Source organism: Arvicola amphibius, chromosome 6 (assembly GCF_903992535.2).
Source record: "Arvicola amphibius chromosome 6, mArvAmp1.2, whole genome shotgun sequence".
In the NCBI taxonomy this organism is placed as follows: domain Eukaryota; kingdom Metazoa; phylum Chordata; class Mammalia; order Rodentia; family Cricetidae; genus Arvicola; species Arvicola amphibius.
In genome coordinates this window covers 106,499,560-106,523,787 of record NC_052052.2, presented here as the reverse complement: position 1 = coordinate 106,523,787, position 24,228 = coordinate 106,499,560, and the positions used below count along the sequence as shown (strand labels likewise).

General features: G+C 45.4%; 2 protein-coding genes across 2 annotated transcripts in view; one reads left to right on the top strand and one right to left on the bottom strand.

Moving 5' to 3' along the window:
• Window positions 1-631: 631 nt before the first annotated feature.
• The window catches only part of Itih5 (inter-alpha-trypsin inhibitor heavy chain 5), a 97,764-nt gene continuing 74,167 nt past the window's right edge, over window positions 632-24,228 (bottom strand). Inside the window, exons 8-14 of the mRNA XM_038333708.1 lie at window positions 18,439-18,607; window positions 15,834-16,143; window positions 12,885-13,444; window positions 11,439-11,492; window positions 8,573-8,689; window positions 5,230-5,607; window positions 632-3,154 (exon numbers count right to left, since the gene is read on the bottom strand). Coding sequence (XP_038189636.1) covers window positions 2,823-3,154; window positions 5,230-5,607; window positions 8,573-8,689; window positions 11,439-11,492; window positions 12,885-13,444; window positions 15,834-16,143; window positions 18,439-18,607 — 1,920 coding nt within the window. The 3' untranslated portion in view covers window positions 632-2,822. The remainder of the gene's footprint in view (window positions 3,155-5,229; window positions 5,608-8,572; window positions 8,690-11,438; window positions 11,493-12,884; window positions 13,445-15,833; window positions 16,144-18,438; window positions 18,608-24,228) is intronic.
• On the top strand, window positions 19,527-19,944 carry LOC119816761 (protein transport protein Sec61 subunit gamma). Its single transcript, XM_038333707.1, has one exon. It carries the CDS (start codon window positions 19,578-19,580, stop codon window positions 19,782-19,784), a length of 207 nt encoding a protein of 68 aa, XP_038189635.1. The 5' UTR covers window positions 19,527-19,577; the 3' UTR covers window positions 19,785-19,944.

The following is a 24,228-nucleotide window of genomic DNA, read 5'->3' as shown; positions in this document are numbered from 1 at the left end:
ACTCCTGTTTTGTGTCTTATATAGCTTGAAGAAAGTGGCTCAGCTGCCTCGGGTTCCCCTTTGGAAAGCACCGTCCTCTCCTTCGCTGTCACATGAGTTTTCTATCCATAGCACGCATGCCCAGTCAAATGAAGACTCTCCCGTTGTGTGGTTTGGGGTGCCCAGACAGGACTTCCTAGCTTTATCAGATAATTTAGATCATTGAGTAGTAAAGCTTTTTGAAGAAAGAGAGGAGAGAGAGAGAGAGAAAGAGAGAGAGAGAGAGAGAGAGAGAGAACTGTTGTGAAATATCTATCTAAAGTTGTTTGTTTTTTTAAAAGTAACTTCTAAGTGAAATCTGTCACCTTTTAATTTGATTTCTTTGCTAGAAAGGAGAGGGAGCCATGGGCAATGAGTGGTGGGTGTCTCCCTGGCATCTCCCGTGCGCTTCTACTCTTAGACAAAAGGCATAGAAACTAGGCATAGAAACTGCTCTTGCCTAATGATATCTTTCTGTCAGTGGTGAAGCCACCATCGAGAACAACACACCCATATCATCGCTCTGAGTGCAACCCAGTGGGCTGGCCCTCCCACCCCTGGACTGCCCCTCCCACCCCTACCCCTACCGCCTACCCCTGGCTCCAGAGTTGTCTCTCCAGCTGGGATTTATGTAATAAGAAAGTCCCTGGAACATGCAATGGGACCAGCACTGGTCCCTGAGATCCTCTCTTTCTCTAAGCCTGAAAAGATGGAAACATCTGGCAGCCACACGGGTTGCTCATCTTTGCACTCCTGGCTTGAAAACGGACAGATGAGCCTGGGAACGCAGCGAGTTAGATAAATAGCACAGCTGACCCGCTGTGGCCTGGTGGGTTCATGGACCAGAAAGAGACTCACGCAGCCCTAGCTGGCTCTTGCGGCTGCTGTGGGGTCAGACAAGAACATGTGAATGCCATTGTGCTCCCCAAATGCTTCCCACAGGAAGGAGAACAATTTTCTTGATGCGAATTTCTCTGCGAGTGCCAACCAGCCTTCCTGTTTTACTGCAGAGGTCGCCTTGGCGCGGTGCCTGATGGGAGAAACCTTCTGTAGGGGACAGCAAAGAGCCTTTTTCATTCCGGTCCACATCAAAACTCCGTTTCCCCCAGGCACGTTCTTTGCCTTCCTCCATTGTTCGTTTCCATCACTGCCTGCTCACCCCTTTCCATGCCGGCCCCTCACAATCAGCCCCGAGAAGCCCAAGCACAGCAAAGAACGGCACGACGTGGAGGGATGGCCGCTCCAGGGGCTCCCGCATCTTCCTTGCTCTTGGATGCCATGGGCAGGCTTGTTGGAAGAGAGTCATGATAAAGCTACACTTGCTCATCTTTTGAAGCCTCCTGACTGTAACCTTTTTCTTAGGGGGCTTCGAGCCATCTAAGTCCGACAACTAAAGCTCACACTGACCTCCTAGCTTGTGCCCATCTGAGACTGGGAACTATTCTTGGGTTTTCTTTTATTTAGTGTATTCATTCCCAATTTCAGCCATATCCCTAATGTACTCTGATCCCACTCTGACACTTCCTGTGATCTTTCCTTATGTCTTCCTTCATCCCCATGAGTCTCCTCTTATTTTCCTGTCTCTTACATGGATGTGATTCACTGTATTCAATTAGGGTTGTTGCTTGTTGTAAACTGGTGGTTATTTTCTTGAGCAAGGGTACCTTACCAGCAGATATTACAACTGAGAAACACAACACCCCTTTCTCAGGCAATTACTAACTCTGCCCATAGCTCTTTCGGCAGGAGTGAGGCCTCATGATCCCGCCCCATTCGTGGATGGAATATTGACGGGCCCTATCTTGTGCAGGTATCCAGTACTGCTGCTAGTTCATGGAGCGACAGCCATGCTTGCCGGCATGTATCCACTTTCTTTCCGAGAATGTAAAGGTGATTCTTCCCACAGGTAGGCTGAGCCGATCACCCTAGGCTAGGTCTCTCTCTGCCGCCAGCACTGTTCTCATAAAATTTACTAATTCCTGGAATCCAAAGGCAAAACCACAGGTGTTGGGCTTACAGAAAAAGCTGAAGTACTCTGAGCAAAAGATTTATCTTTTAACTAGCTGGCTCCCCAAGACAGGTCAGTAAAAATCACCCACAGGGAGTTTTCCTATTTATTAAAAGCATTTAGCTTATTAGAATAAATGGAAAGCACCCACCAGCCAGGTCAAGAGACCTGGATAGCCAGTCAGGAAGAGATTGGGATCTGGGATATTGAGTTTCCTATTTTTAACCAAATTTTTTACAATGGAAACTAGTTTTTAAAGGTAAGATTTCACAACAGAAAAAAAAAAACAATCTTCTGCTAAGAAAAGACTTAGGTGTTCAGAGCGATCCAATATGTGGATTACTGATTTGCAAGATTGGTGGCCTGGCCTCAATGTAAATAACCTTGAGAGAAGAAGTTGAGAGCACCATCTGAAAAGGGGAACTGAAGAGATTCCTAAGCATGAATATAGGGCAAAAAGCAGAGTGCCCAAACTCGGACAACCCTCAGAAAGGGTTACTTTGCGGTAGACTAAAATGTGCTCGATCCAGATGCTACACAATTTTACTTAATTAGACCTCCTCTCCTCTTGGTGCCATCATTGTTGTCTGTTAGAGGTGGGGTGAGGAAGGTAGGAAGGGGAAGTAGAATGTAGCGTTTTCACTCCGGCTTCCTGTCCCGACTCATTGCTCTAGCAGACACTGGACCTCCACTCCACCAGGGGGCAGGCTACAGAGTGCGGCTCATAGCAAGAGCTAAGGCAGGTGCAGGTAACTAGGCAAGCTGCATCCAGAGTAGACCCAAAGTCACTTCCTTGTTAGACTCTCTCCTCAAGAAGACTGCCAGTCTCATCTCTCTGAGACTTTCTCAGGCCCAGTGTATTCTCTGTGTCAAATGGGTGAGACGCCAAGTAGTCCTTATACGCCCCGTCAATCAGCTTGGCGGCGTTGTTTCTGTCAAACCAGCAGTCTACCTGCTCTTGCCCATTATAAATCTTCCTTTGTTTCCAGACCACTGGCACTCGGCGCCCCTTCACGTTTAGGATAGCCTCGGGCACCCCTTCTGCCTGAGGAAAAGGCTGATTACTGAGATTCTTGCCAGACACTGCAGGACCTTCTATGAGTTTGGCATCCTGGTTCAGGAACTGACCTGCGAGAGGGGAAAAATGGATTTAAGTTGAATTCAGACAGCAGCTGCTACCTAGTGTTGGTATCAGGGGCAGGAGGGTTTTTCATGGACCACTGTCTTAGGCTAGGCCCCACGCCCCCGGCACTCATTTATTGCCCAGGCTGTAACAAAGCCTGTGTACCAGACATGGGTGGAGAGAGTGAGATTCTCCTCATCACGGTCTGCCCCTTCTGGAAACTGCCCAGTTGCTAAAGGCTGAGCCAACAAATGGAGTTAATGCAATCTTGGCTAAATTGGGAGGACAGCGTGGTAGCTGATAAGTAGGACACAGGGCCATGTCTTTCCTCTGCTTTCCTTGGTAACAGATCCCCCTCACATCATCCCCTCACTGCTATGTACTGGGGTAGAGTAGTGGAAACAGTCAGCTCAGTTCGTCCCTGACACTCAACCTCAGAATTTTCCAGGTCAAGCGAGGGCATTGCTCCGGCCAAGAAAACGTGGATCTGCATCTGTGAGACAGTGCTTGTGCTTGGCAGCCAAACACAATGAAATACACCAAGCTCAAGTGCCAGGAAATCCTGCCTTCTAAACCGAGCTCTGAAAATGACTCAGTCTTTAGTTTTGGGCAGAGGGCCCACGTGAGATTGCACGTTGAGGAAGGCCAGCCAGCATGGCCTTCCCGCCGCTCACAACAACACAGATGACTCCTGGGAAAGGCATCCGCCTCTCGTGCTCAGGGCTGGACTGCCCTGGATCTGCTTCTTCTTGCAGAATGGCAAGAAACCAGCTCTTTGGATGACTGCTCCCATCTCTTTAAGTTCTCGGAAGTCCAGTGAGAACTGGTGTATAAGACCCACCCATGAAACAAGAAATACACTTTTCAGGGCTGGGGAGATGGCTCAGTCAGCAACGTTCTAGCTTCACAAGAATAAGGACTTAAGTTTGGTCTCGGGAGCACATCATAAAGGCGGGCATGGTGGCATCTGTTTGTAAATTCCAGAGCTGGCTGGGTGTGGGGTGGAGACAAGAGACTCCCTGGAATACCACGAGCCAACTAGTCTATAGCTACACAGAAGTTCTAGGCTGGTGAGAGGCCCTGCCTCAAAGAAAAAGTAGAAGGCATCTGAGAAACGATACCAGATTTGTTCTCTGACCCCATATGCACATGTAGCCCACACATACATGAACACATGCATACCAAAAAAGTAAGCTAATTTTCCCATGATATATGAAGTCGGGCTTTCTGCATGTGAGGTTCTGGCATCTTTGTCAATGCAGATTTAATATACATGGGGGAGCATACAGTGGTACTGAAAGTGTGGACTTCCTTCTTGTCATTATCCCATAAACAATGCAGTCCAGCAACTACTTGCATTGGACTCACAGTGCTTTGGGTATGGTAAGTAATCCGGAAGTTATTTAAAACGGAGAGAGGAATGTTAGTAGGTTTGATGCAAATACTTGATGGAGCATTTATTTATTAACTCTCATTGGTTAATAAAGAAACTGCCTTGGCTTTTTGATAGGGCAGGATTTAGATAAGTGGAGTAGACAGAACAGAATGCTGGGAAGAAGGAAGTGAGGCAGATGGCTCAGTCTGACGCATGCCTCTCCTCTCTGAGACAGTCGCCATGAAGCCAGCCACCAGGTCAGACATGCTGAATCTTTCCTGGTAAGCCACCACCTTGTGATGCTACATAGATTATTAGAAATGGGTTAAGAAAAATATGAGAGTTAGCCAAGAAGAGGCTAAATATAATGGGCCAGGCAGTATTTAAATAAATACAATTTGTGTGTTGTTATTTCGGGGCATAAGCTAGCCAGGCAGCCGGGAGCCAGGTGGCGGGAAGCTGCCCGCAGCTCACATCACTACAAATGCTGCATGTTTTATACAAGGGACTTTCAAGCATCCTTAGAGTTTAGTCTCTTGAGAGATCCTGGAAATACAGCCCCAGAAGATGCTGAAGGATAATTTAACACAGAAGGACCACACTCCCGCTGTAATTTTCTGTCAAGCTCATATTGGCCACATGAATGCCCTTCCAGGAAACCTAGTTCTATCCTTTGATTACAGACTGAGATATGCAGCCACCTACCTAACAGGCCATGGCAATTGTTGGAAAGTCCTTTGCTATTGGCAATATAGAAGCCCAGGTGGTTTCGCTGGAAGGGTGCTGGCTTTTTGTAGAGGTGAATGAGGATGACGAAGGCAATGGTACCCTGGATGGTGACAGTGACGTTGGCGTTGGCAGACACCGACACCTCCAGTCCCCGGCTCCCTACCACCACACTCTGGTTGCAGGGGAGGACCAGCCTGTCTCCGCCATCCAGGACGACCCTGTTCGGTGTGATCTCAAGGTAAGATCTCTCCGGCCGGTTGATAAGGATGGTGATGGTTCGGAAGTATGTGCGCTGTTTCTTGTGACCATTTGGAGGTGCTGGGGCCCCAATAAGCTCTCCATTCACAGTCACACCTCAAAGGCCAAAAAGAGAAGAGTGGTTAGAAAAATCATGCCCATTTCCTGGCTAAAGGCATCTGTTATGGTTTGCATTTGAACTGCCTCTCCAGAGGCACATGCCAAGGGCCAAGCTCTCAAATCATGCTTCTATTTTAAGAGGTCATAGAAATTAGGAGGTAGGGGTCACTTGGAGGGAAGAGGGTACTTGGAAGATGAATCCTTGGGAGTATCTTGTGCCACTCTATTATTTCTCTGACTCTCTACTTCCTGTCAGCCATGGTGTGGAGACCCCTGTGTCTCATTCTTCTACTACCATGATTCTTTGCCTCACCGTGGGCCCAGAATTGATGGAACCAAGTTATGAACTCTGAAATCAGGACCCAGAATAAATCCTTCTCCCTTAAGTTTTTGATGTCACGCATATTGTCATTGATACCGAAAACCATTGGCAGTATCCAATGAATGTTCTTCTACCTTTCTTATCTTTCTATCTGTCACCAAGACTATTGTCTGGACTATACCTCTGGGCAGCTTAGTGGTTGCTGACTGAGTAAGTGAATGCAGAAAAGGCATGAATGTGTTTCCTTCCATGCTGAAATATAGGATATAGGAAGGGAGATGTAGGTTTGGGTCAAACTGTCATAGAAAGTGATGAATATCTTCATGCACTTGCATTCTTGTGACATTCTAGTGTCTGCTGGTGTCGTTCGGATGGACACTGTGTCTACAAGCTGTCAATAATCATAATTTAGATCCTTTGATGTCGCTGAGCAGGATTCAAAGCTCAGATGCCTTATTTTTTATTCAGAAGGCCACTTTCTTTTACCTAATATGAGTTCGCCCTTGGAAAAGTCAGCTAAAATTTGAATCTGAAGCTTCTTGTCTTATAAAATGTGGGAGGAGTATAAAACCTAAGAGAATTGGGAGGTGGTATCACAGAAAGAGGCTTGTGTGAAAGCCATTAACTGCCCTTGAGTGCACCTTCCTCTCTGTTTACTATATCACAAGCACTACTGTGCCTTTCCAGCCTCTGTGAGACCTGGGAGCTGGATCCCAGCGTTCAGCGTGGTGCCACTGCACAGTGAACAGATGCCATTGCACATGGGGTGTTTGGAAATGACTTTGATACATGTTGTATGCTTTGATTTCAGGAAAAGTAACTTTCATTAATAAAAGGCTGGTACATAATTCTCATTTTTTTTTGTTTTTAGATAATCTTAAATAAATCTTGGAAACTCCTTAGCTATCCGATGACAAAAGGTTCTTTGATGAAGCAAAGTTGTGGGAAATTCCAGCCTGAGTAGAAACCCTGACCTTGGGCCTCATGGTCTAATACCTACAAACTTACTTCATGTCTTAAGACACCACTGTGAATATAAAAACCAGAAAAGAGCTCCTTTGGCTACTGTAGCAAACGTCTGTGTGAAATCAGAATGGTTTCTAAGGAATAAGAGTGGTTTACTTTGGTTCACGGCTTCAGAGGGATTTCAGTTCTTTATGGTACAAAAGGCATGGTGACTCAGTGCTCTTCATGGTAGCGGGACTGTGTGGCAGAGAATCTCAATGAGGGTTGGGACCAGGAAGCAGATAGCATAACGGCAAGGAGCCACGTAAAACATACGTGTCCCTTCCCATAGACACAATAGTTAAAGTGACCCACTTCCTCCAAGTAAGCCCTATCTCCTGAGCTCTGTAGCTTCCCCCAAACAGTGCCATCATTTGAAGACAAAGCATTTAAAACACAAAGGATGTTACACAGTCAAATCTTATTCAGCTCTTTAGAAGGAGTGTCTCCAGGGAAGGATATGGTTAGATCACTGACTCAATGCCAGCTGCCTTTCTATTGAAAAATATTAGAGATTTAACTTTGAGGCTAGAAAGAGCTATGTGATAAAGAGCCTTGTCAAGCAGACACAACCTGGAATGACCTGGGAAGAGACTCTCCAGGACAGACTGTCTACATTGGGTTATGTGGGGGGGGGGGCATGTCTGCAGGATATTGTCTTAAGTTGATGGATGTAGGAAGGCCCAGCCTACTGTGGGCAGCACCATCCCCTAGGCAGAGGGTCCTGAACTGTATAAGAGCGGAGACATTTCTTTCTGTTCTTGACTATGGATGTGCTATGACAAGCTTCTTTAAGTTCCTTCCTCTTTTAATTCCTCACAGTAATAAAGTATAACCTAGAATTATGAGATAAAATAAGCCCTTTCTCCCCAGGTTACTTTGTTCAGAGTGTTTCAGCACAGCAACTGAAATGAAGTGAGGACAGCTTTTAAGAAAACCATCTGATAAAAGAGATCGGGAAAGCAAACTTCATGTAATTCCATCACAAATGCCACCTGTGGGCTATAACCTGACTTGCCAAGACACTTACTGCTGAGTACCGAGCAAGACTAGAAGGCGCGTGCCCAAGCCAGTCCTCACTGTGCTGTGCTGTATTGCTGTCCCCACCCATGTCACCCACAGTGTGCTCAGAAAGCACTTCCTATGCTCATTTCTTTTCCTTTGTCTCTCAAGAGACCTAAGGTAGCCAAATCTCTGTTCATATACATTCATAAGCTGTGCATTCACTGTTTGGGCTTTCAACAGAAGTCTCCAGGGACTATGACCTCCCTACCACCACAGCTTCTGAGTGGACAGATGACAGTAAGATGTGATAAATTACTATAGCACTTGAGTATTCTTACCCATGATTCAATAAAATCTACTATGTAATAGCCCATGAGACAGAACATTACAACCTCCATTTCACATGATGGCCACTACAGCTGCTAAGGTGCAGGCCCAAGGCCACAGTGGGGTATAAAGTAAGGGTTTGCTTCTGTGTCCAGAAACCTTGTGTAGTGCCCTTACCAGTCAGTACAGGCTGAGCATCCAGGATGTCTTTCTTCTATAATTGGCTATTCACCTTCAGCACAGAGAATGAAATGCCCCATCCCCGGGCTTTGCCTAGGTACCACAAGGGAAGGTAGAACTTACCAGAGTCCAGGTGATCAGAGACCAACCGTAGGATGTCCCCAGGCTCTCCGTCAATGTTAAAGCAGACAGTGAGTTTGCTTAAGGGGAAATCCACAACAAAATGGGGATCACCATCCACTACCAGGAGCAAGAAAAAAAGAAAAAAATGTGTTTTGGATAAATACTACTTTATGTTATCAGATGGATCATTTCTTTAATCATAATCAGAAGGCTGAAAGAATAGTATTCTCAATTCTAAAGAAGGAAAGTATGCAGAAGTGTAATGATACCCCAAAGTTATGCAGCTTGTACATGGTGAGGGCAGACTGACTCCTGGTCTCCTGAATTCAGATGTAATAGTGTTTCCATTGTATTTGAGACAGTTAAGCCTTGAGAGGTACGAAGATAAGAAATGAGAAGGGAGATGTTTTACACATTTCCAACTGCTGCCAAGTCTGACTTCCCACTGGTATATGCCTATCATTTCCCTTGTCCCTTAACTGCCTCGGTGAGGAATGACCAGAGCTGAAGGGATGGGTCGGTGGCTCAGAGCAGTGGCTGGCTTGCCGAGGATTGATTCAGGTCAGTTCCCAGCACCCACATGGAGGTTCACAGCCACCGACAACTTCTGTTCCAGGGAACCAGACACCCTCCCCTGGTCTCCGTGGGCCCAGCCTGCTAGTAGTACATAGACATGTAGGCAGAACTCTCAAAGTCATAAAATAAGAATAAATACATCTAAAAGAATGAAAGAGTGGAGATCCTTTCTCGTCTATGCCAAGAGTGCATGGGGAATAATCCTTCACCAAGGAAGTCTGGAATATCCAGTCCTCACCCTGAGGATAGGTATGAATCAAGCCAACACAAAGTTTAAACTTACTTAAATTATTATAGTTTTTTGAATGCGTATAGCCAAATTCTCCTGTTTCTGTGCCCATGGCACTGGAAATCACAGGTATAGTGTGGCCACATCTGGATTTTGACACAGCTGCTAGGATTCAAACTCAGCTCCTTAGACTTGTGCAGTAAGTGCTCTTCCCCACTAAGCCATCACTAAGCCCATCTCCCCAACCTCATCAGGGATTTTTCTTCCCTTTCAGTAACCCACCTGTTAGTTCTAGACTGTGACTCTGTAAATTCTGTAGACCGCACATCATGTCACAATGTCAACAGGTTGGACACTCCCGCTACACAGTCTCATTAACTACGTACTGTGGGCTGCTTGTAACACGTGGCACTCATCAGTGCCAGGCAGAGTGTGAAAATCACTAGAAGGCCATGCAGTACCATCAGTGATGATGGCAGAAGTCTCCCTTTCGGGTCACAGAGATGGTATAAGCCTCGGCCCTCTAGTTTCCATCTCTGCTAGAAATACGCAGTGTTACCTCCTCCTCAGCAGACCCTCCTGTGAGTCAATACCCATCGTCTTCTCTTATTTCATAGGAAATTCAGTTTCTCTCTGACTTATGCATAAGACCACGTGGTTGGGAATATCTCTCTGCTTGGTGTGAATATGTGGACTTGCCGCGGGTCGTGCGGGGGCGGGTCGTGCGGGCGGGGCGCGGGGGCGGGGCGCGGGACGGGGCGCGGGGGCGGGGTTGGAACTGTGTGTCTGGAGGAGTTCAGTCTTTTCAAGCTGCAAGGAAATTCCTGTCTTCCCTGTGATTGCTGAACCCCCCTTTCCTCCAGGACTGTCTCTCAGGAAAGACAGAGAGAATCCCATATCTCTCACTGTGACGAGCCTCAAGTCCCACGTGCATGGAACATAAAGAAATACAAGGTGAGGATGGAGCCATTGCCTCCCAAGTCTAGGGGCCTGAGTTCAATCCCTAGAAAGCCAGGTGTGGTAGCCTGTGCTTTTTAATCTGGATGACGGTGAGAGAGGTGGATCCCTGTAAGCTGGACATCAGCTACTCTCCCTACCTGAAGTCCTGAATCAGGGGAGATCCTATCTCAAAAGAAAGGTGGAAGGTACCTGAGAAATGAGTCTGGAGGCTTTCCTCTGACAGCCACACACATGTACACACACACACACACACACACACACACACACACACACACACACACGAACATATGGGGGTGGTGTTGTCGGAGAATACAAAGTATCTGCCTTGATGGTAAAAACAACATATCTAAAAGAGAGGCCTTTCTTGCTGCCTTTGGCACAGGTGTGTAAGACATAGCTTGCCTGAACTTTGTCTGGCAGTGTCTACCACACTGAAAACATCATTTCCACCCTGATCCAGTACAAGGGAAGTTGTTGCTTGTTCCAACAGTGTGTGGAGGAGTCCAGCAATCATCACCACAGACAGCGTCCCAGAGAAGGTTGACCTGCATTCCACAGCACATCTGCGCGTTAGAAAGTGCATTCTCTCCGTGGGACACTTCGTGCTTCTAGCCCCACAGCTAATCACTGCGGTGTTCCTGGCTTTGTGAACATGCACGTCTGGCCATTGGGAGAATAAAGCCCAGATATTCTTTCATCCAGATTCTTACTATATTATATTCTCAGAAGATGCTGCCAAAATTTTTTTTTTACTATGTCTTCAGTCTCTGCTTCCCTTCAAAGCCAAGGATTCAAAAATGGCAAAAAATTTAAAAAGAAAAACTCTGCCTATACACCATTTTTATCTTTGGGACAGCAGAAGCTGGATGCATACTTCAGCTTTCTAAAACCCTGGGTCCTTTAAATCCAACAACGAGCAAAAGAAGCTTCCGCGCGCCATCTCCTCTCTTGGGTCACCTCTGTGGTGTTCATAAAATGACTTGTGTTGGTTCTAGTTCATGTGCTTCATACTGCTGAATGAAACAGGTTATGGGGACACATTCTGTGAGCTCCTGTTTTTACTGGCTTCACAGAATTCCAAAAATTCCTTACTCATCTTACCTGATGTTTTAGTGATTTTAATTCTTGGGCTATATGATTTCTTGAGAGCAGGTCCTGAAAAAGACACAGAAAAGAATAGTTGTTATGTACTAGAGATGTGTGGAGAGGCACAGAGAACAGCAGCTGGAGATGAGGAGCCCGTTAACAGGTTTCAGATATGTGTGTAATAGCTGTAAGCATCAAAAAAGACAAAGATCACAAATTCCAGGCTAGTCTGGGCTATATAGCGAGACCCTATATCAAACAATGAGACAAAAATAAAAGTAAGAATTAAAAAGACCCTGTACATGTAATCTAGGGCCAGCAAGATGACTCGGCAGGTAAAGGCACTCATGTTGACACCGAGCCTGACAACCTGAGTTCAATCCCTGAGACCCACAGGATAGAGGGAAAAACCCAACTCCCTCATGCTGTCCTCTGACCTCTCCTTGTGTTCGGTGAACCACCATCCCACAGGAGCGCACACACAATAAATGAATGCGATAAAATAAATAAACAAAATAACATTTCAACTAAGTAAATCAGAATAAAGAATCCCTAACTTTGCCAGCCGAAGCTGCATCTGAGACAGGAAGAAGCTTGCACTTGTGGACCTGAAATCCTCAATTCCTTTCGAGAACTGCACACCCCAGGGGAGAGAGAGACTGCTAAAAGTACTAGAACACTCATTCTATGCCAAAGGACTCGGAATGAATAGTCAGTCCTGCCAATGGACCTTCATGGAACTTATTATTATCCCCACTTCTAGGCAAGCAACTGTACTCGCGGGGAGGTCCACAAGTGTTCTGGATTTCACAGCTGCATAGGAGGGTCCAGGGATCCTAACTTCATGTTCTCTCTGCCATTGAATTTTGTCAGAGCTTAATGTGAGAAATAAATTAGCCAGCATTTGTGGGATTCTGGGAGGGCCTGGTTAACTTCTGTCTCCTCTCTAAGAGATGAGCATTTGACAGGAACAATAAAAAGCGTTATACATGAAAAGCCAGGCCGCTTTCCATGTGCTGGTGGTAGTAACATTGCAACCCTTGGCTTTGTTTAAACTTCCTCCTGTCACTTAGGACTCTGTCAACTGGCATCAAATGGCAAGTGTTCACACGTTTTTTTTTAAAAATGCATATATAGTATTTGTTTCTATTTTGTTGAGACAGAATCTGACTACATAGGCCAGGCTGAGCTTGAACTCACTGTCCTTCTGTCTGAGCCTGAGGCGCTGACGTCAGTGGGCAACATTTCTCAGCCTCCTGCCATTCTTTTCACGGCTCTTATGAGCTACGCTTTATGACGAGTTTAGCTATTTGAGAGGGCATCTGGTGAGTGTGCACTTCATATATGGGCATTGTTTATAAGAACTGCAAGATGTGAACAGAAAACAGACTTCTGTTGAGGTTTCCTTGGCCTTATAAGGAATTTGCACCCACACACAGGCTACTCCTGAGGCTTTGCTACCTGGCTGCGTGTCGGCTCCTCTCAGGCTCTGCACCACCGTCTCAGGGCCTGTGGCTGCAGACATGCCGCGGCTCTCCTCCAGCCCGCCTGTGTGGAGCCCTGGCCTCTTCAGCTTCATGGAGGTGAAGGGGGTCAGGAAGTGGTAATTCAAGGCTAAAGCCTGGGCCTTCTGCCTCAGCTGCTCCTTCTCTTGCTCGCTGCTGCTCTGCACCCAGGAGCTCAGCAGTTCCTTCACAGTGAGGTAGCTCCAAAGACGCTCGATGTGGTTGGGGTCCTTCCCACCATCACTGGTAGGCCCAGGAGCCACTGTGACGTCATTCCCCAGCTTTTGAGACTCCACGGGGATGTCTTTCTTCAGGATGACAAATTTCTTACTGTTGCTTGCAGTGACCTCCACGTGGAACTGATCAAACTTCCTGTCTACCATCTTCCCAGCAATGATGATCTCAGAGCCATTAAAGTAGTTGGGAAACAGGGTTCTGGTGGCATGCTCCACTACATCCGGGGGATAATCGATGCGGATGTCAGAGAGAAGCGGGGTCCGAATCTCATCATAGAACCTGTAGAGGAAGGACAGAGAGAATCAGGAGTTGGCTGGGCTACAGGCGGTCTGTCCAGGAGGAAATCGGGCTTGCAGAGGGTGTGGGTCTGACTATGCGCAGGATCGTCCCCTGCACTACACTTAGCGCAGGATTCTGATAGCAGATGGCGTAGCAGTCTCTGGAGCCCCTATACTGAGTGAGCCTTGGCGCCTTTACAAAGCGTCCTGGGGCAGCAGCCTCCTTGGGATTAATCAAAATCTCCCACTGCCTACATCACCTACATCAACCTTTGGTTTCTTGAAATAGTCTTCATGGGGCACAACTTCAAAATTCCTCAAAACATTTGCTATATTTCCTTTCTACACACCTAAGTTTCTCCGAGGTCTACGCATCATTTCTTTCTTGAATTCGAATGCGTGTTACGAAGGTACTTGAAGCAGCCCGTTAATCTTGGGAACTCTTGTCTTGACTCTAAGAGCTTCTGAGGGACACAGCATGTTTCCATTAGCATTTCCTGTGGGCCTGAAAGGACGTGACTGACACTCCCTTTTCGAGGACCTAGACAGTGAAGGCTGTGGGGTCTGTCTCCACCACCCTGTCCTGGGACATGTGGCCCCATTTCCCCCAATGTCACCGGTAGGACTGCAAAGTTAACAGTATCCCTTTCACAGCTACTAGCTGTCTCCCTAAGTCCATCCTCTCCTTTTTAAATCGTAGTTTTCTAACAAGGCATATGCACATCTACCTACAAAGGAAAATCCCCAGATTCTGTTATGGACGGTTATGGCCATGAGGTCACACGTTCACCCATGAACAAGAGCTAGGAATTGTATGTACATCTTCCAAGACACTGGCATCCAGGAAGATAGCTTGTGCTCACTTTTGTGGCTTTTATTCTTGTTCGGACAAAAAAAAAAAATCAGAAAGGACATAGACTTAATTACAACATTGCAGATAAGGTAAACTCCTAAGGAAGTGAGGCACAGAGCGATGAAGTCCTGGGCCCCAGAATGACTGTCTGTAGTAGAGGCTAACCTGCATCAACTCTTAAAGGAGCGTTAAATAAACCACCTAGAAAGCCTTTACGGCCAGAGGTGTCTGTACGGCATTGTAACTTCTACCTTATCTACTTATCTTCTAGAAATCTATGAGGATCATAGAGATGATGGAAATACAAAAAAATGTGTAGCTAATTGTTTCAATGGAATTGCTTTTCCCTGTGACCTCCTGATTTTTGTTCTGTGGTGCAATAAGTTTTCTCTCTTTAAATCTGGTTTTGAATAATTTCCTATGATGTAGGAAGCAGATCTATGTGCTCACTTAACTCTTTCATTGAAATCCTAGGAGAAAAATGGTGGCCAGTCCCTTAGCAACCACCTGTGTTGATTGCATAGCTCAGAGACTGTCAGTCGGGCTTACGATTCATAAATTTCTTTGATTGTGGCTACCAAAATCTAGATAAAGCGGGCTTTTCCTTTGAAATACACCCCATATTTGGACACCGAAGTTTGAGTTACATTGTGCTGAACCTGGAGACAGCACTTAATTCAACCAACAACAAAATCATATGTTATGATCAATAACATGTTATCTGAGAAAAGGTAATTCTGTCTTAGGAAATCTAAGTTCTAGATTTTTCTACCACTATTTTTTTCACAAAAAATTGTTTTGAGTTTTCATCAGTTTTAATTGATTATTTTACTGCAAATTATAACATCATTTCACCAGTTATTTAAACTATCATGCTATCAATTATAACCCTACATGACATTAATGTGCAATAGTCACTGTGCCAAAACTTTATTTAACTTTTCTCATTAACAACCATCAGTTATAACCCTTATGTTGCAGAAGAAGAAACTGAGGCACTGGCAGTTTTAAAAGCCTGCCTAAAGTCACATATAAAACTCCAATCAAACTGGTTTCAAAGCACATTGTGAGGGAGGCAGGGTGGTACACCCAGGTAATCCCTGGCTACTGTAGGAGCTGAGATAGGAGGGTCACAAGTTCAAGGCCATATGAGGAATTTAGCAAGACCCACATCTCAAACTAAAATAACAGAGGCATTACCTCATAAGTGGGTGAATAGTTTACTTAGCATACACAAGACCCTAGGTCTAATTACTAGTACCACAAAGTAAATAATTCTTTAAAAGAGACTAAAACACATTGCAATATTCCTCAGTGCAGTGAGCTGTCTTCATTTCCAGCAGATGTGAGGATAAGGCCCAGACAAAGACCTCCTCAGCCTCTGGTTACAACATTATCCTTAGCTCTGAATTCTTAGTGCATCTATCCTCAGCCCCTGCCCTGGCCTCTGGTTACATTATCCTTAGCTTTAAATTCTTAGTGCATCTATCCTCAGCCCCCGCCCCAGCCTCTGGTTATGAGAAGACAGACAACAGACCCAATGAGTTGTGCTCCTGCTTTCTCCTCCTCATGAACGCGCCGTGTAAGGCCACAGTTCTCCAGCGAAAGTTTCTCCAACAGTTTGAAGTCCACGTCATTGCCGATGCCGATGGTGAAGATGCAGATCTGACCTCCAGTGGCTTCCTTGGTGTTGCTCAGAATCTTCAGGGTATTGGTCTCCCCGAAGGTGGGTTTCCCATCCGTGAGGAAGACGATGAGGGACACGCTCCGATCTTCAATGTCGTTCTGGGCCACGTAATTGTTGAGCAGTTTGATGGCCTTCTGCAGGGCCCCATTGATGTCTGTACCTGGAGAACACAACACAGGACAGTTCATAGCTTTGCAGTCACCTTCTCCCTCTGAATGTACTGTCACATGCATGTAGCAAAGGCCTATCAGGGCTCAGAATCACGGCTGTTCTGAGGCATGGCATCTTCTGTCCACTCACCAGCACTGGGTCCTCTCAACAGCAGAGTTGCCCAACCATTCCTCTGAGAGCTCACTGGATGCCCAGGGACCAGAAAGGGGACTATTCAGTTGGATAAAAATCAAGACCACACCTGACACTTAAGGAGAACAGACCCCTTATCTGCTGAAATAGTTAAACTATCTCACTCTGAGAGCCAGGTTCTTGCCACCCTCTCACTTTATGATGAGGAAAGAGGTAAATGGCTAATAGATGGTGGAGCTGGAGTCAAAGCCAGGAAACCAAGCTTCAGGAGCTGTGCTCCAACCTTGAAAGTACATTTCATAGAGAATGTAGAATCCTCTGATGTGCTCAGCAAAGGGCTGGGCAATGAAGTGTCAAGAAAAGAAATAAATGAGAGATAGCTTAGTGGTTAAGAGCTCTTACTGCTTTTGTGGAGGACCCAGAATCAGGCAGCTCACAACTGATCCAGGGAACATTGCCCTCCTATGGACCACATGGGCACCTGCACACATGAGGTGCACATAAATTCCTAGTTATACACAAATACATATAAGAGAGAGGGGAGAGAAAGAGGAATAAAGAAATAAGAAAGAGAGAGAGAGAGAAAGAGAGAGAGAGAGAGAGAGAGAGAGAGAGAGAGAGAGAGAGAGAGAGAGAGAGAGGAAGAAAGAGAGAAAACAAATATGGATTCTTAGGTTTGGGTTCCAAATGAATATAATATATATTAGCTATTTTCTAAAGATGTTTATTGCCTCTCGGTGAAACACACCATTCTAATAGCAAGCAATACCATTAGCGTAAATCAAATTAGCAGCTAATCACTGAGCATGCATCGTGTGTTTAAAAGCATGTTGAGACTTAGGGACTAGAAAGAGGAAGGACTTCACAGTCTTGTCAGTTTCTGCTAGAGATAATAACTATGATATTAAATCTAATATTTAATTTCCCCTGTCCAATGATAAAATAGTTCCAATATCTGGATGGAAAATGACTATGAGGAAATGGAAATCTCCAGATGGAGGAAGGCTGGCCTGAGTGTTTTGCATACTGTTTCCATATACTGAAAGTAGAATTAACAGATGTGAGAACTCCACAAGATAGCGTATCTGCCTTTGAGAAAGGGTCAGATGGGAGCTGGTGAGAAGGCTCATCAAGTAATGGCATCTGCTGAGCAAGTCTGACAAGCTCAGTTCAGGTCCTGGAACCCACATGCAGGCTGAAGGAGAGTCAACTGCAAAGACATCCTCTGACTGCTGTGTGACTGCCATGTTACACACATGCTCTGCCCTCACATCCTCTGACTGCTGTGTGACCGCCATGTTACACAATGCTCCGCCCCAATAATAATAAATTTAAGGTGTTTTTCTTTTAAGGAAAAGAATCACATACAGCACAGTGGGCAGCAGAGTGCTCGGTTCTGGAATCTTCGAAAGTTCGCTGTCTCCATGCCCCTGTCCTAACCTTCTACACACACAGCAGGCACCACACTCAAGGTGTGTGTGCAGTGACCTGGAGACCAGCCCTCTCCTCCTTCCACTCTCTATCCACAGCACAGCCCAGGGCATCTGAGGTTCATGCTCTCTCACCATGTTGCAGCTCGGGCAAGAGCATAGCTTGTTTTACAGGGCAGTTCCATCTGCCACTGTTCAAGTACCTAGAAAACACTGGGTCGCGCACTTGGCTTCAATTCTCCATCTTAGGGAGAGATGACTCAGCAGTTAAGATCACTTCCTGTTCTTCCAGAAGATCCAAGTTCGGTTCCCAGAACTCACATCAAGTGGCTCACAACCTGTAATGCCAGCTCCAGGGGATCTGATGCCCTCTTCTGGTTTCCAAGACACTCCCACATAGGTGTCATCAATTTATAGAAACAGGTGCATACAAGTAGATTAAAAATAAACCAAAAAATATTCTCCAACTAAGAACAATTTACCAAGACCAGTTTCCTTGTTCAGGATCCAAAAAGGGGATGGATTTTTCCAATTATAACCTGACTGAAGGTCTAGGGGTTGAGAATTTACAAACTTGAAGAAATATAGGCACCTGAGTATATTGTTATCATTGCTTTCTTTGTTAGTATCAGCTTCAACTCTCAAAGCCTTGTTTCTTTGCAGAAAACAAACCTCTGATCCTGTCAAGGCTGGGAAGAAAGGCTGGGAGAAATCGTTCTTACCTCCAGTGGGAGACAGGTGGTAGATGTACAGCTTGCCATTCCTGATGTTATCGGGAGTCACTGGCAGCAAGTGGTCCTTCCACGCTTTAATCCGGTTGGAAAACCCAATGATATTGAAATGGTCCTGGGGTCGGAGGTCATTGAGAATTGTGACGAGGGCTTCCCTGGTCTAGGAAGAGACAAAACTCAACTTGGTCACATCTGGACACTTGTCACTGGCTGGAACATGGTATAAATATGTGTCAACTGAACAGGAGACATGAATGAATGTTTTACTCAATACTAGATCTCATGCTGCTACCAGGCATGGTGAATCAGATCAATGCATCTTCACATTCTTTCCTAAACCTTTCAAACTGAGGTTTGATTTTGTATATGAGTGAGTGTGTATCTGTGTGTCTGTGTGTATGTGTATGTATGTGAATGCACACTTGACATGTCACACGAGTGGGTGTCAGAAGACACTTTGTGGAAGTTATCTCTTTCCACCATTGTTGACTGAGGTTTCTGTCCTGTCCGGTTCCTGCAGTTGTTAAATCCCAAAGAAATCACACAGAGGTCTACATTAATTATAAACTGATTGGCCTAGTATCTCAGGCTTCTTATTAACTCTTATAACTTATATTAGCCCATAATTTTTGTCTGTGTTATCCATGTGGTTTGGGACCTTTTTCGGTGAGGCAGTCACGTCTTGCTTGCTCTGTGTCTGGCTTCCTCTCTGCCTGGGTGACGACTGCAGACTAAAACTTCACTCTTCCTAGAATTCTTGTTGCCCCATCTCTACTTCCTGCCTGGTCACCCCACCTATACTTCCTGCCTGGCTACTGGCCAATCAGCATTTATTTAAAATACAAGTGATAGGGTACAAACTATTGTCCCACATCACACCATATGAGTCCTGAGGGTTGAACTCAAGTTATTAAGTTTAATAACCTTCTGAGCTACGCACAGGTCCCAACCACCATTCTCTTGAGCTAGAATGTTCTTCCACATTGTTTTGTCCCTATATTTCACCTAAGAAGCCACTCATCATTGTTAAGTACCCAGAAAGATGGGCTAAATTCTCACTATGAAAACTGTCGAGTCCTCTCCTAAGCTACGTGTCTCTACCTTCTCAAGCCGCCGTCCCGCAATCAGTCATGGATCAGGTAATGCAGTTTGTTGAGCCAAGTCGGCAGTTCGTAAAGGACTCAATTCGGCTGGTTAAAAGATGCACCAAGCCCGACAGAAAAGAATTCCAGAAGATTGCCATGGCCACAGCCATAGGATTTGCTATCATGGGATTCATTGGCTTCTTTGTGAAACTGATCCATATCCCTATTAATAACATTATTGTGGGTGGCTGAGTGCTTTCGCTTCGCTGGAATTAGGAACAAATGAGGGTGTGAGAAGCTTATGAAGTAAAAAGTTGCCTGTATACTTTGTGTTTTTCTCTCCTTTTCCCCTCCACAAGAGGTTTTGTATTTCTAAACTAAAAAGGTTTCAAAATAAACATTTTTCCCATGACAAAAAAAAAAAAAAAAGAAAGAAAGAAAACTGTCCTCACTGTTCCAAAGAGACCTGCCCTTCCTTCCTCTAAACTGGTCCTCAATTTACCATACTGCTGTTATAAAGCACATTTCAGAGTAATGATGGCTTGTTTTATGTCTTTTTCCTGGAACAGATGTTAAGGTTTCTGCAGGTGGGATTCACTCATTACCCTATCACCCAGTAACATTCAGGAAGTGGCAGACACAGGTGTAGTGATGAATGAATTATATAATAAGTAACAAATTATAAAATTAAAGATAATAAGTATATTTGTATTAATTTGAATGAAAATGGTTGCCATAGGCCTTGTTGTAGTAGGTGTGGCCTTATTGGAGAAAGTGTGTCACTAGGGGGTAGGCTTTGAGGTTTCAGAAGTTAAAACTAGGCTCAGTGGAGTGTTCTCTCTCTCTCTCTCTCTCTCTCTCTCTCTCTCTCTCTCTCTCTCTCTCTCTCTCTTTCTCCCCCTTTCTCTCTCTCTCTCTCTCTCTCTCTCTTTCTCTCTTCTTGCTGTTTATGTATCATGATGTAGAACTCTCAGCTACTCTCCAGCACCATGTCTGCCTGTATAACATCATGCTAATTTCCATGATATCAATGATCTCTAAACTCTAACTCTAAAATCTAACTCTAAATCTAAAATCTAACTCTAAATCTAAAATCTAACTCTAAATCTAAAATCTAACTCTAAATCTAAAATCTATATCTAAAAAAATCTAAATCTAAAAATCTAAATCTAAAATCTAAATCTAAAAAATCTAAATCTAACTCTAAAATCTAAAATCTAACTCTAAATCTCTGAATTGTAACCCAGCCCCAGTTAAATACTTTCTTTTATTTGAGTTGCCATGTTCATGGTGTCTCTTCATGGCAATAGAACTTTGACTAAGACAATATTATTTTACAAACTTTTATGACATTTATTTATTTATGTGGGCATATTAGTTGTGTGTGCTTGTGCAGTATCATGTGTAGAGATCAAAGTATAATTTTCAAAAGTCAATTCCCTCTCCCCACTATGTAGGTGCCAGGGATTGAACTCAGGTCATTGGGTTTGGTGGCAAGAGCCTTTATCCACTGAGTCATTTCTTGTGCTGCTATCATGGAATTTTAAAATATTATGAAATCTCTGAAACAGAGTGGCATGGGGGATACTCTATAAAGAGATGAATTTGAAGCTGGACATGGTGGTGCACTTTTAACCCCAGCATTGAGGGCTCGTGTCAGAACGGAGGCTAAGGCCAGTTTGAGCTACATGGTGAGGCTTTGTCTCTAAGAGCTGAGAGAGAGAGAGCGGGAAAGAGAGAAAAGATAAGAGGATGAGGAGAAAAGAGGAGAGGGGAAGAAAGGGGAGGGGAAGAGAGGAGAGGAATCCAAGACCAGATTCCAGACAGAACTAGGTAGCATAGAGAACAGAAAGCAAAAGGGCTAAGAAGGCAAACACCTCAAGCATAGCAAAGAAGGAGGCCAAGCGAATTTGAGGGGTGATAACTGGATAAAGGTAACTTGAAACCATAAGAATCCGAGAAACAGCTGAAGCCTGGAGAAGAGATTGTATAACCACGCAGAGACAAAGGCTGCCAGGCCTCGTGAGCACTGCCATCAGACATTTAAAGAGGTTTGGTGTATGAAGTTAAGGACCCGCATTACACAGTCACCATAGCAATCGCTCTGGGCATATTATTTACCCTCGGTTCAGCCCTGTACAGGACATTCCATGGCATACAATGCTGCTCCTAGGCTATCTTGTCAGCAGACTCAGGATAACAGTGCCTGCCCCATCCATCATGAAGGTTAAATCAGGGACACAACGAAAGGTGCTTGGAAGGGAGTAGGGAAGATGGTCAATGTTATACTGGGTTTACTATTATGTGGTTCCCTCCAGGAAATGCAAGGAGAATACAGAGAACCAGTGGCTTCTGGTGTGTGTGTGTGTGTGTAGGGGGATGTTTACAGAATAATGCACGGTATAGAATGCATGTTTGCTCTAGCATCCCGCCGGCCTTTCCCTGGGTTTTGTGGGACTTGCTGCATAGCCTGGATCAAGACAGTACTGTTCTTTCCACCCCTGGGAAACCCCCACCACTTTCAAATTGTCCCTTCTGTGTGTGTCCCTCTTTCTCACTCCCCTGCCATCTTTCCATTCCCAGAACCAGTGCCTACTCTAAGATCTCACAGTCTAACTCTTGTATGTACCCTGAAGGAACCTCCAAAGTCCACTGGGTGTGTCTATGCTAAAACTCTCCATTACACCCTCTCTCACAGAGCTTATGAATGGAGAGCTTCTATTCAGAGCGTGTGTCTGCTCAGCTCCCTTGAGATCCCTGCTGCATTAGTGCTCCTTACCTTCGCACCATTTCTTCATTCTGAAAGACTGGGAAAACAGCAGAGTCTAAAGATATCACTAGACGTAGCCGGGCGGTGGTGGTGCACGCCTTTAATCCCAGAACTCGGGAGGCAGAGGCAGGCGGATCTCTGTGAGTTCGAGGCCAGCCTGGTCTACAAGAGCTAGTTCCAGGACAGGCTTTTAAAAAAAGCTACAGAGAAACCCTGTCTCGAAAAACCAAAAAAAAAAAAAAAAAAAAAAAAAAAAAAAAAAAAAAAAAAAAGATATCACTAGACGTATGGAGAAGACAGTGACGGTGGCAATATTAGCAGCGAGTATCAATGCCCACTAGCTAGCATGCTGAAGGCAAGATGATCAGCCAGCTCACGGTCACCTGCGGCAAGGCCTCTATCAGTATTCCCACTTTACAAACGATGCAGCTGCGGTGTGGAGGGATTAAGAATCACACCCCACAGGACGGTGGATTAAAACGCAGGGAGTCTCATGCCAGGGCCCACACTGGCATCCAAGACAGTGGCATCTGCAGTTTCCAAACCGCTGGAAGCCAAGTATCCTGAGAGCCTTTCCAGTGTGCAGCTTGTTTCGGGAGCCCTTCCAGTTCTCCTGCCAGGCTGTTTCTTTCAGTTCAGTTTTTGGTAGCAGCTAATGAACTCATCCTTTATAGCATCCCTGCAGAAAGCACTGCAGGAATTCCATATCCAGCCAGGAATGAGAACAATGGCACAGTTCCTTCAGCCCATCTCGTTATCCTTCCCTGGGCTGCCTCCCACTCCCAGTTCTTCCAGGAAAAGGGAAGCAAGGAAACACTAATCGTCCCTCATAAAGTTAGGACAGCCCCCGTTCTGCCTCTTCCCTCTTCTGGCTTCTCCCAGCTCAAGGCCTTTTCTTCATGCAGAGGGTTTACATTCCCTTTCTCAGTCCTGAATCCCATCCCCAGGAAATATGGCTGAGTGTCCTGAGGCAATACACAGAACCCACACTCCAACAAGCCAGCACTGCCTCAGAGACATCTGTGAGATGCTCTGCCATGAGGGAGCTCTGGTTTCCGGAGGTTCCCTCCCACACTGGTGATTCCATGGTCTTCCCCCCAGCACGTCCTCTTGTCCCTTTGATGGAAGAGCCATAGAATGACTTTTAAAGCCAAATCTCCAACTCAGTCTTAGTTCCACACGCCAGCAGATTTATCAATATTCAGGGTGTAACCACCAATCCTCACCTCCCAGATTTCCAGATTCCCCTATGGAATGTACTTGTCTCTAAATTCAGGACAACCTGCCAATCAGTTCTCCAGGCAGGACCCTTGGGCAGCTCAGACTCAACTTGGTGAAACTGGAAACTTTATCTTCTTCCTCAGATCCTCCACTCTTTGCTCTTCTTTCTCTCTCCCAAGCAAAGGAACCTTCAGCATCCCTGAAGTCCAGCTATGGAAGGTGGATATTGTGTCCAGCTTTCTTCCTGCCCTACCTGCAAGTCCCAAGTTCTTCAGCACTCAATGCTGGGATTTCAGTAAGCAGAGTGTTCTCCATTTGTTCTTGTCTTTTATTCTGTTTAATAACTTAGATACCTGTTCGCATACCTTATTGGAGACAATGTCTCACTACGTAGTCCAAGCTGGCCTGGAATCTAATATACAGCTCAGACTGGCCTCCAACTCATGGATTCTCCTACTTCAACTTCCCCAGTGCTGAGGTTCCAGGCATGTGCCAGCATGCCTGGTAGTGGTGGCAGTGGTGCCAGCTCCTCCTTTTCTTCCTCCTCCCCTTTCATCTCCTATTCTTCATTTTCTTGAGTCTCACTATTTATCCCTAGTTATCTGGCTAACTCAGAATTGCAGAGATTTCTTTCAGCCCCTTTTCCTTCTTTCCTCTGACTTCCGAGTTCTTCGATTAAAGGTGTTATGTTACCATGCCATCTTG